This window comes from Globicephala melas, chromosome 20, assembly GCF_963455315.2.
Source record: "Globicephala melas chromosome 20, mGloMel1.2, whole genome shotgun sequence".
NCBI lineage: Eukaryota > Metazoa > Chordata > Mammalia > Artiodactyla > Delphinidae > Globicephala > Globicephala melas.
This window is the reverse complement of record NC_083333.1, coordinates 18299501-18309621: the sequence shown is the minus strand read 5'-3', so window position 1 is coordinate 18309621 and position 10121 is coordinate 18299501. Positions and strand designations below refer to the sequence as shown.

The 10121-nt window shown below is 59.7% G+C and overlaps 1 protein-coding gene across 1 annotated transcript in view; it reads left to right on the top strand.

Annotated features, from left to right (window-relative positions):
* The first annotated feature begins 4202 nt into the window (after positions 1-4202).
* Positions 4203-10121, top strand: part of ADORA2B (adenosine A2b receptor) — a 19767-nt gene continuing 13848 nt past the window's right edge. The window contains exon 1 of the mRNA XM_030861347.2: positions 4203-4540. Coding sequence (XP_030717207.1) covers positions 4203-4540 — 338 coding nt within the window. The remainder of the gene's footprint in view (positions 4541-10121) is intronic.

Genomic DNA, 10121 nt, shown 5'->3' with positions numbered 1-10121 from the left:
TCAGAATGGCCATCATCAAAAAATCTACAAACAATAAATGCTGGAGAGGGTGTGGAGAAAAGGGAACCCTCTTGCACTGTTGGTGGGAATGTAAACTGATACAGCCACTATGGAGAACAGTATGGAGGTTCCTTAAAAAACTAAAAATAGAACTACCGTACGACCCAGCAATCCCACTACTGGGCATATACCCTGAGAAAACCATAATTCAAAAAGAGTCATGTACCAAAATGTTCATTGCAGCTCTATTTACAATAGCCAGGACGTGGAAGCAACCTAAGTGCCCATCAACAGATGAATGGATAAAGAAGATGTGGCACATATATACAATGGAATATTACTCAGCCATAAAAAGGAATGAAACTGAGTTATTTGTAGTGAGGTGGATGGACCTAGAGACTGTCATACAGAGTGAAGTAAGTCAGGAAGAGAAAAACAAATACTGTGTGCTAACACATATATATGGAATCTAAAAAAAAAAAAAAAGAAAATGGTCAGAAGAACCTAGGAGCAAGACGGGAATAAAGATGCAGACCTACTAGAGAATGGACTTGAGGATACGGGGAGGGGGAAGGGTAAGCTGGGACAAAGTGAGAGAGTGGCATGGACATATATACACTACCAGACGTAAAATAGATAGTGGGAAGCAGCCGCATAGCACAGGGAGATCAGCTTGGTGCTTTGTGACTACCTAGAGGGGTGGGATAGGGAGGGAGATGCAAGAGGGAAGAGATATGGGGACATGTGTATATGTATAGCTGATTCACTTTGTTATAAAAACAGAAACTGACACACCATTGTAAAGCAATTATACTCTAATAAAGATGTTAAAAAATATTTAAAAAAACAAAGATAATAATAGTACCTACATCATAAGATTGTTGTAAACATTGAATAAAATATGTAAAGTACTCAGAAAAAAAAATCTATTTATGTATACATGCATATGTCCCAGTTCACTAATTCCAGGTTGCGTACCCTCTTCACGTTTTCACAGGATATGTCATCACTAGCTTTTTTTTTTTTTTTTTTTTTTGCAGTACGCGGGCCTCTCACTGTTGTGGCCTCTCCCGTGGCGGAGCACAGGCTCCGGACGCGCAGGCTCAGCGGCCATGGCTCGCGGGGGCAGCCGCTCCGCGGCATGTGGGATCTTCCCGGACCGGGGCACGAACCCGTGTCCCCTGCATCGGCAGGCGGACTCCCAACCACTGCGCCACCAGGGCAGCCCCGTCACTAGCATTTTTGATTCTATAATATATGGCACCATATTTGTATAAGCACAGAAAAATGTCTGGAACAGTCTGGAACAGCCCTCAAAACTGTGCACCACGGGGGTGGCGGGCAGGATTAGGGAGGTTGGGGAGGGCACTTTTACTGTCTTAAACACGTCTGTGAGTTTAAATTTGTACTGTGAGCACATGTCATTTTTGCCATGTATGAAAATAACACGTCAACAACAGAGGTACCAGGTACAGACTTGGCCATGGTCAGCCCCACCAGATGTCATCCTGAGCCGCTGGATGGCCGGTTTTACTTTTCAACCCTGGACAGCGTTTATTCTTAAGGGGGTGGCAATTCTCCTTTCGTGGTTTTTTTCATCTTCCCCAGAATCCGAGCTGTCACCCCCGACAGCAGGAAGAGCACAGCTGGAGCTCTGTGGAGTGGAATCTGGAGCAGGTGCTGGCAGCCTGCTGCGTCCGTGGCCTGTGCAGTTAGGACTTCTGTCCTGGACTCTGAGTAACAGGAGGTTGGAGAGGGAAGCGACCTTAGAGGGCACTGGATTCAGCTTTCTCATCTCATGATTTCATCCCTGAGGAAACAAAGGTTCAGAGACGTGAAGCGATGCTCCCAGTCCTGGCCCTGCCCTGGAGACTAGGCTTCGGGGTCCCAGCCATCGCTCTCTCCCATGGGGTTCTGCTGAATGTGTGAGCCAAGAACTAAGATCCCCTTGACCCAGTATTTGTGTAGCTCTGAATTCTGTAGGACTCTTTGACGCAAGTCCCAGAAAACATGCACAACTGTGAGGACACTTGCAGGGGTGTTGAACAAGAAGTCCAGATGTAGTTCTCGGGGTTGTTCGTGCTGTTCAAAGATGTGATCAGGGACACAAGCCCTTTCCTCCATCACCTTCAGTGTGTTGGTTTTCACATCAGGTTTGTCACCTCATGGTTGCAAGGTGGCTGCCATAGCTGTAGTTACATGTTTTCACAAAACAGTGGCCAAAGCAGGAGGGGAGGGAGGAGGTCGGAACCTCACTGCCTAGTCCCCCTTCCTTCCTGTTGGCCAGGGTTAGTCACGCGCCCATCCCTTAGATCAATCACTGGCAAAGGGGAAAGGGGTCATTTGATTGGCTTAGACCACTCCTGATTCATCCTCTGGTGCGTGCATGTCATTGCCACCTGGGGCTCTGTTAGCAGCCCAGAGAGGGGGCAAGGAGCAGTACTGCCATCTGCTTCTAACCCTTGGTAGTGAGAGAGAAAATCCCCTATAATAACTTCGCCCAGCCGGGACATCCACTGTGAGTGCTTTTGGAGAATTCGTTACCCCTGTTGGTACATAGGCAGGTGATACTGGTCATGCCTGATGGAGGCTGAGGGGCTGTGTTGTTATTATGGCTACACTGAAATAGAGTTCTCGTGCCATCTGATCCGTTCATTCATTCATTCGTTCATGTATTTAAACGGTGACTTTTTAAAATTAATTAATCTATTATTTTTGGCTGCGTTGGGTCTTTGTTGCTGCACGTGGGCTTTCTCTAGTTGCGGCGAGCAACTACTCTTCGTTGCGGTGCACGGGCTTCTCATTGCGGTGCACAGGCTTCAGTAGTTGTGGCTCGTTGGCTCTGGAGTGCAGGCTCAGTAGTTGCAGCTCACGGGCTCTAGAGCACAGGCTCAGTAGTTGTGGCGCACGGGCTCTAGAGCGCAGGCTCAGTAGTTGTGGCGCACGGGCTTAGCTGCTCTGCGGCATGTGGGATCTTCCCGGACCAGGGCTTGAGCCCGTGTGCCCTGCACTGGCAGGCGGATTCTTAACCACTGTGCCACCAGGGAAGTCCCTGACACTTTTTTTTTTTTTGCGGTACGCGGGCCTCTCACTGTTGTGGCCTCTCCCGTTGCGGAGCACAGGCTCCGGCCGCTCCGCGGCATGTGGGATCTTCCCGGACCGCGGCACGAACCCGTGTCCCCTGCATCGGCAGGCGGACTCTCAACCACTGCGCCACCAGGGAAGCCCCCTGACACTCTTAACTATCTCGTCAGGTGACTGCAAGCAAAGCACGTGGGGTGGGGGCCAGGCACGCCCAGGTGTGCTCTGGAATGATGACGGTGTAGGCGAGGACCCCGGAGCATCATGGAGCAGGGTGCGGGGACCCAGGGCAGCGATGGGGGTGGATGCTGGGAGCAGGCAGTGAGGCGGGACCACCAGCCGCGACTTTGGGGTGGAGAGAAGCGAAGCTCTGGAGGCAGAATCGGCAGCACCGCATACGGATGTGTCTGTGGGGAAGGGCGGGGGAGGTTGTCAGCACCCGCCCTCCCGGGGTGGGCGAGGCTGCGAGGGGTGGTAAGGTCAGTCACTGAGGCCCGGGGCGGGGGCGGGGTGGGGCACGGGCCTGGGCAGAGCCGAAATTGGAACAGCTGGGCTTGGGCCCGGGCTCTCCTGGGGAGACCGACAGGCGGCAGGGGGCGCAGGCCGGGCTCTCCGGAGGCGCCGGGGCTGCAGGGGAAGGGTCTGGGGATTCAGTTAAGGGCCCCGTGTGAGGCCTTGGGGCCTGAGCTCAACCGGGGTGAACAGAGGGCCGAGGCGGCGCTGGGGGCGAGGATGGGGAGCCCGGCCCGGCCGGGCCGCGCCTCCCCGTCGTTCTCGGGCGAGCCCTGCCGTCCAGCGGTGTCCGTGGTGTGCGTTGGGGGAACCCCGAAGCCTGCAGGTCGTCGCCTCGCCCGGCGGCGGCGGCGCGGGGGTCCTCTCGCGGCACGTCCGGCCCTGACCCCCAGCGCGGGTTCCCGGGAAGGTGCGAGCGCTCGGACCGCCCCGCCGGGTGGGGCGCACGGAGCGCGGGGCCGGCGGCGGGGCGGAGGGGGCGGGCTTGGCCGAAGCACCACCCCCGCCCCCGCGCCGCCTTCGTCCCGCCCGCCGGCCGGCAGAGCTCGAGACCCCGGCTCAGACGCGCGGTCCGGGCGCTCGTGGCAGCGTGGCTGGGCCGGGTGGCGATGCCGCTGGAGCTGACACAGGCCGCGCTGTACGTGGTGCTGGAGCTGGCGCTGGCCGCGCTGGCGGTGGCCGGCAATGTGCTGGTGTGCGCGGCGGTGGGCGCCTCGAGCGCGCTGCAGACGCCCACCAACTACTTCCTGGTGTCCCTGGCGGCGGCCGACGTGGCCGTGGGCCTCTTCGCCATCCCCTTCGCCGTCACTATCAGCCTGGGCTTCTGCACCGACTTCCACAGCTGCCTCTTCCTCGCCTGCTTCGTGCTGGTGGTCACGCAGAGCTCCATCTTCAGCCTCCTGGCCGTGGCCGTCGACAGGTACCTGGCCGTGCGCGTCCCGCTCAGGTGAGGCCCCGGCCCCGCGGAGCTCCGTCCGCCCCGGCCCCCGGGACCCCAGACCCTCCCGGCCGGGGCGCGGGGCGCGCGAGTTCCGGCCCGCAGCCTCCGGACACACGTGCGCCGGGCTCGACCCTCTCGGTGCCCCGGGCGCGCGCCTCCTTCAGGGGATCCGAGTAGGGACAGCCCTGGGGCCCCGGGGGTGCGGCCCGGCGGGGCAGCTCCGGGGAAAGCGCCCCGAGCGGGCGGGAAGGGGCCCGGCGAGCGCTGGGCGGTAGGGCCGGGGAGAGAGGCTCCAGGGCAACCTTGGACGCTGGGATATGCGTGGGCAAAATGACGCGACTCGCCGCCCGACTTCAGGCTGTACCTGCCGACCCGGGTGGAGGTGCCAGTTAACTTTGGGGAACGCTGCGCGCTTCGTGCGGACTCTCATCACCTTCTTATACTTCAAAGAGAGTTAAAGTGCTTCCCGGCTCGCCGAGACCGACAGCCTGAGAGCCTCGTGCGTTGTATAGCCTTGTTTATCTGCTGCCCAGTCCCAGCGGCTGGGAAAGTGCCACCAGGGTTTCCAAACGCTGGAGGACTTGCAGGTCACTGTTTCTCCCACAGTCCGAAGATGTAGGAGCCAGCCGGCAAGGGGAGCGGAGTCCCAGGTGTAGCTGGGAGCTGGAGAGCCCGAGCATCACAAGCATCACGTGGGGCTTAATTGAAAGTATTTACTTTCTCCCTCCCTCCCTCCCTCCCTCCCTCCCTCTCTCTCTCTCTCTGTCTCTCTCTGTCTCTCTCCCTCCCTCCCTCCCTCCCTCTCTCCTTCCTCCCTCCCTCCTCCCTCCCTCTCTCCCCCTCTCCCTCCCTCCCTCTCCCTCCTCCCTCCCTCCCTCTCTCTCCTCCCTCCCTCCCTCTCTCCATCCCTCCCTCCTTCCTCCCTCCCTCTCCTTCTCCCTCTTCCTCTCTCGCTCTCTCGCTCTCTCGCTCTCTCCTGCGCGCGCCTGGATGCCCTTTGGCGTTTCTGAGTTGGGTGAGCTTGGGATCTCTTTAGGTCTAGAACTGAGACAGGGAAATTGAGTAGGAGGGAAAGGAAGGAATTAATCTCTTGAGTGCCAACTCTGTCGGGCGCTTTAAACTTACATCCTTTAATCCTGCCAGTAATTCCAGAGGTAGGTACCTGCGTCCTGTAGGCAAGGGGAGGACACGCAGGATGGTGCCTCTGAATCAGTGTAGCAGCAGGACTGGGTCTCAGCGCTGGCCCCATGTTCCCGCTGTGTGTGGCATCAGTGTTTGGCATGTGGGCGGAGAGCAGACGGCTGTTTCTGGAAGTGGATTCTGCTTGCAGTGAATTGGTGGCTGTACGGGAAAAGTGTTTGAGGGAATTGACGGGGGTGGGGGGCATGCTCCCAGAAGCCTTTGTAGCAGGCTGGCGTGGCACACCTGCTCCCTGTGCTTTGTGTCCTGGGTTCCAGCGAGGGCAGGAGCCTCCTGCTTGGCCAGGCTGTGAGCCTCCTCTGTGTGTCTGGGCCTTTCCACGTGCTGCTGCCCTTGGCCTGTGACCAGGAGGCCCCATGTGTCCCATCAGGTGTGACAGAGCCCAGGGGTTTCCGAGGACCGGGGCGCACGGCATGAGCTTCTTTTCTCTTAGGGCTCCCTTTCCTGCCTCTTGGTCCTTGTGTTGGTTACTTGGTAGCCTTTTGGACTGTTTGCACCCAGCAGGCAGCCACAAGCCCCAGCCTTATCTCACGGAAGCCCCTTGGGTTTGGCCCTGGCAGAGGTCCAGAGAAACCTCAGCTCAGTGCGAGTTACCGGAAGAATCCCCCGTGCCCCACGGAGCAGGAAGTTACATGAAAGTTTAAATCTGTTACTTCTTGTCCCGGTCTCTGCCGGGCGGGGTCTTGAAGGAATGGGTGTGGGTGTGTGAAGGCGAAAGAAATGTGAATCACAGGTCCCTAACTTCTCCTTTGCGTTTGCTGAAGCCAGGAGGGCGGGATGTAGGCTGGGGAGGGCGGAGCACCCCGGAGTGAGTGCCGGTCCCACCCCTGCCCTCCAGGCCTGCCCGCAGCAGGTCAGAGGTCTGCAGGAGGTGTGTGTGACCTGTCCCAGGAAGGAATGGCATGTGTCCTGGCCCCTGGCGCCCAGCCCATCGTCACGGGCTGGAGAGGTCCTCACGGCTCCTGTTTCAGCACTTCCTGGCCTGCTGAGCTAAAGAGCAGATTACAGGGCCGCACCGGGCCCTCCCGAATCAGAACCTCTGGGGCCGGGTGTGTGTGGATTCCAGTACCAGTATGTAACCGGGGACTTCCGGTCCCACCAAACTTCGAGGACCTCTGGGAGTCAGAGAGACGGGGGGCTCCCTTCTTTACTGACCCTGGCCGGGCAGCTCCCACTCGGCTCCGAGGCCCTCCCTGGGGTCACGGGTCAGTGGGAGTGAAGTTGGAAGTGTGCTGGGGAGGAGGGGACTCCCTGTAGAGGCAGCAGTAACCGGGTGAGGGCCAGAAGCTTAGGCCCGCCTCCTACCCGGGCACGAGCGGGGGCTTGGACTCGTCACCGGTGCCCCAAGGCTCTGACGGAGGCCCGCGCGGTCCGCCGTGGGCACGGCTCGAGGCCGCAGAGCCTGCAGCCCTGCGGCTGCCCAGCTGTCAAGGCAGATACTGACCAGGCAACGTTGCAGGAAAGGGGCGCCCGAGGAGATGGCCGGAAACGAAGACGAGAACTTGTGCCGACCTGACCAGGAGGCGTGTCTGCCTACACCGGGCCCTGCCCTTGGCCTGAGAGCAAGGGGCGTCCACACACAGGAGAACATCCGCTACCTGCAGTTCACGTGCGCGCGGCTCCTGACGCAGGCCCCGGCCGGGGGTCCAGGCCCAGTGGTGCTCTGGGGAGCCGGCAGGGCGGGGCTCTGCGGGGCAGGGGTGTCTGCCCGCAGCTGCTGGCTCAGGCGTTTCCGGCAGGAGCCCTTCCTCCTCCCTAATCTTGTTGCCTGTCAGCCGCACCCCAGGCCACTGGAGTGCCGCGTGGTTCCCCTCTGCCCGCCTGGAGGCTTGCCCTCCCGGCTCCTGGACCCCGTTTCCCCTGCACCGCGCTGCTGAGTGTCTGCTGGGGCCGAAGGAGGGTGTTTCTGGGGGCGCTGGGTTGGTTGGGTGGGTCAGCAGGATGGCAGGCGCCGCGTCTGTCTGTCTGTCCCTGGTTGCTCACTCTCCTGCCCCCTTTGCCGCGTGGAGGCATCTTCTCAGAGCCTCACGTGTCCAGTCTGGGAGGGAGGTGTTGGGGACCTCTTAGCAAGACTGTGTCTTGGGTGAGAAGGTGGCCTCCACCGAGCTCCTTGCAGGTGACTGAACTATAGGAGGCTGGCAGGGGATTTTGAGCGTTCTTTTATTTTTTCACTTTTTCTTTTTTTAAATTGAGCTGCAGTTCGCATACAATAAAATTCACCTGTGATTTTTTTTAAACATTATCTACTTTTTTTTTTCTTTTGGCTGCGTTGGGTCTTCGTTGCTGCGCGTGGCCTTTCTCTAGTTGCAGCGAGCGGGGGCTACTCTGTGCTGCGGTGCATGGGCTTCTCATTGCGGTGGCTTCTCTTGTTGCGGAGCACAGGCTCTAGGCGCACAGGCTTCAGTAATTGTGGCTCTCGGGCTCTAGAGCGCAGGCTCAGTAGTTGTGGCGCACGGGCTTAGTTGCTCCACGGCATGTGGGATCTTCCCAGACCAGGGCTCGACCCCGTGTCCCCTGCAGGTCCTTAACCACTGAGCCACCAGGGAAGTCCCTGTAATGTTCTTTTGAAATAAAGCTGAGAAAGAAGGTTTCAGCTCTGGGTCCCGCCACTCCCCGCCTTGGGTCCTCCCTTCTTCCACACCAGGGCTGTCTTTCTCTTCCAGATCATTCCCATTGGAGTGGGTTGAATGGTGTCCACACTCTAATCCCCAGAACCTGTGAATTTGGCCTTAGGTGGGAAAAGAATGAACATCACCTTATGTCGATCTTCAGAGGAGGAGCTTACCCGGGATGACCTGGTGGCCCCTAAGTGAAACCCCATTCCTATAAAGTAAACACGCAGAGAGAAGGGGGAAGGCGTTTGCAGATGGAGGCAAAGACTGGGATGCTGTGCGGCCACCAGAGCCCCGCCTCCCCTAGAGCCCGTGAGGAGCCTGGCCCTGCCGCGCTTGATTCCGGGCTCCTGGCCTCCAGGGAGTGGAGGGAGTGAGTGGTGTCAGCCTCCGCTCAAGTTCGCCGCGCTTTGTTACCGTGGCCCCAGGGAACCCCCATCACTATCCGAACATGCGAAACGGACCCTCCGTCGCCGCTCGCCCCACCCACATGCCGGCCGTTCCTTGGTTTTCTTGACAGGAAGCTTCTCTGACATGCCGTCCAGTCTCACGGCCTCCACTTCCGTTGTCACCGTGTCCCCCCCATCAGGCCACCCCTGCAGGGCCCCCTCTTGGTGGAATCCGAGAGTTCCTCCTGGGCCTCGTTGCCTGTGCCCTCTGGCAGCTCTGGACCAGCTCCTGCGGGGATCACACCCCCCCCACCCGCTGCTCCCCTCCGGCCCATCTCCAATCTGGAGGGCGCCTGGGGTCCCGTCCCCTCGCTGCGGGTAGAGTCCAACCAGCTGGATGTTCGTGCAGGAGCCCCTGGGGCAGGGGGAGGTGGAGACGGAGCCCCGAGCACCTGGGGGGTCGGGGGAGGGGGATGGGGTCCCCCGCGACCTTAGGCTGCCCTGGACCATGGTGACCATGGTGACCAGGAGCCCCTCTGCGGGGGAGGCTGCGGCCCTCGGGCTCTGATGCTGGGGCAGCAGCCTCGCAGGGACACAGTGCCCGGCTCTGCGGCTCAGTAGCGTTTGCACAGGATTCTGGAAAGCACAGGTGGCCTTTGATCACGTGCAGAAAAAGTATGTGTCAAGGGGCAGAGTTAACTGCGTTTGCACAGGCAGACGAGCTGTGACCGCGGGCACAGCTGCCCTGTGGTACCCTGTCTCCACCTCACGCTTGCCTGCCGGCCGGGGTCACAACACCAGGGCAGGGACACGCGGGCAGACAGGTGTGCTCCGGACACTGGAACGCAGGGCACGGTTGTGAGCGGCAGCCGCTCTTTTGACCTTTTCTGGGCACCGCCCCCCCCATGCCTCGTCTCGGTGAGCCCCTGCGACAGCCTTCTGGGGGCAATCCTGTCACCTCCAGATCCACAGGTGGGGAGGACAGGGCTCAGAGAGCTGTCATCGGCCCAGGTCACACGGCCAGGGCGGGGTAAGCCTGTGTCCCCTGGAGGGAGAGGCTGCAGCCTCTCGGCGTGGACGCGGGGGCGCCCCGGCGGTCATGAGTGGGACCCTTTAAATGTCACCAGGATAGAGGACGCAGCGGAACAGCACCGTGGCCAGAGGGGAAGGAGGCCGGTGCCTTGGCAGGTGCATGAACCGTCACAGGATGTGACTCAGCTGCCCGGACCGGGAGCCTGTTGGCCGCCTCCCCTTCCTCAGATGCGGGAAGCGAGGCCCAGCCTTTTCTGATGCTTCTGACTCATTACTGACCCTCAGGGGCTGGGCTTCAGCGTGGTTCTTATACCCCGCCCCCCCCCGACCCAGACCCAGGAGACCCGTTAGCAG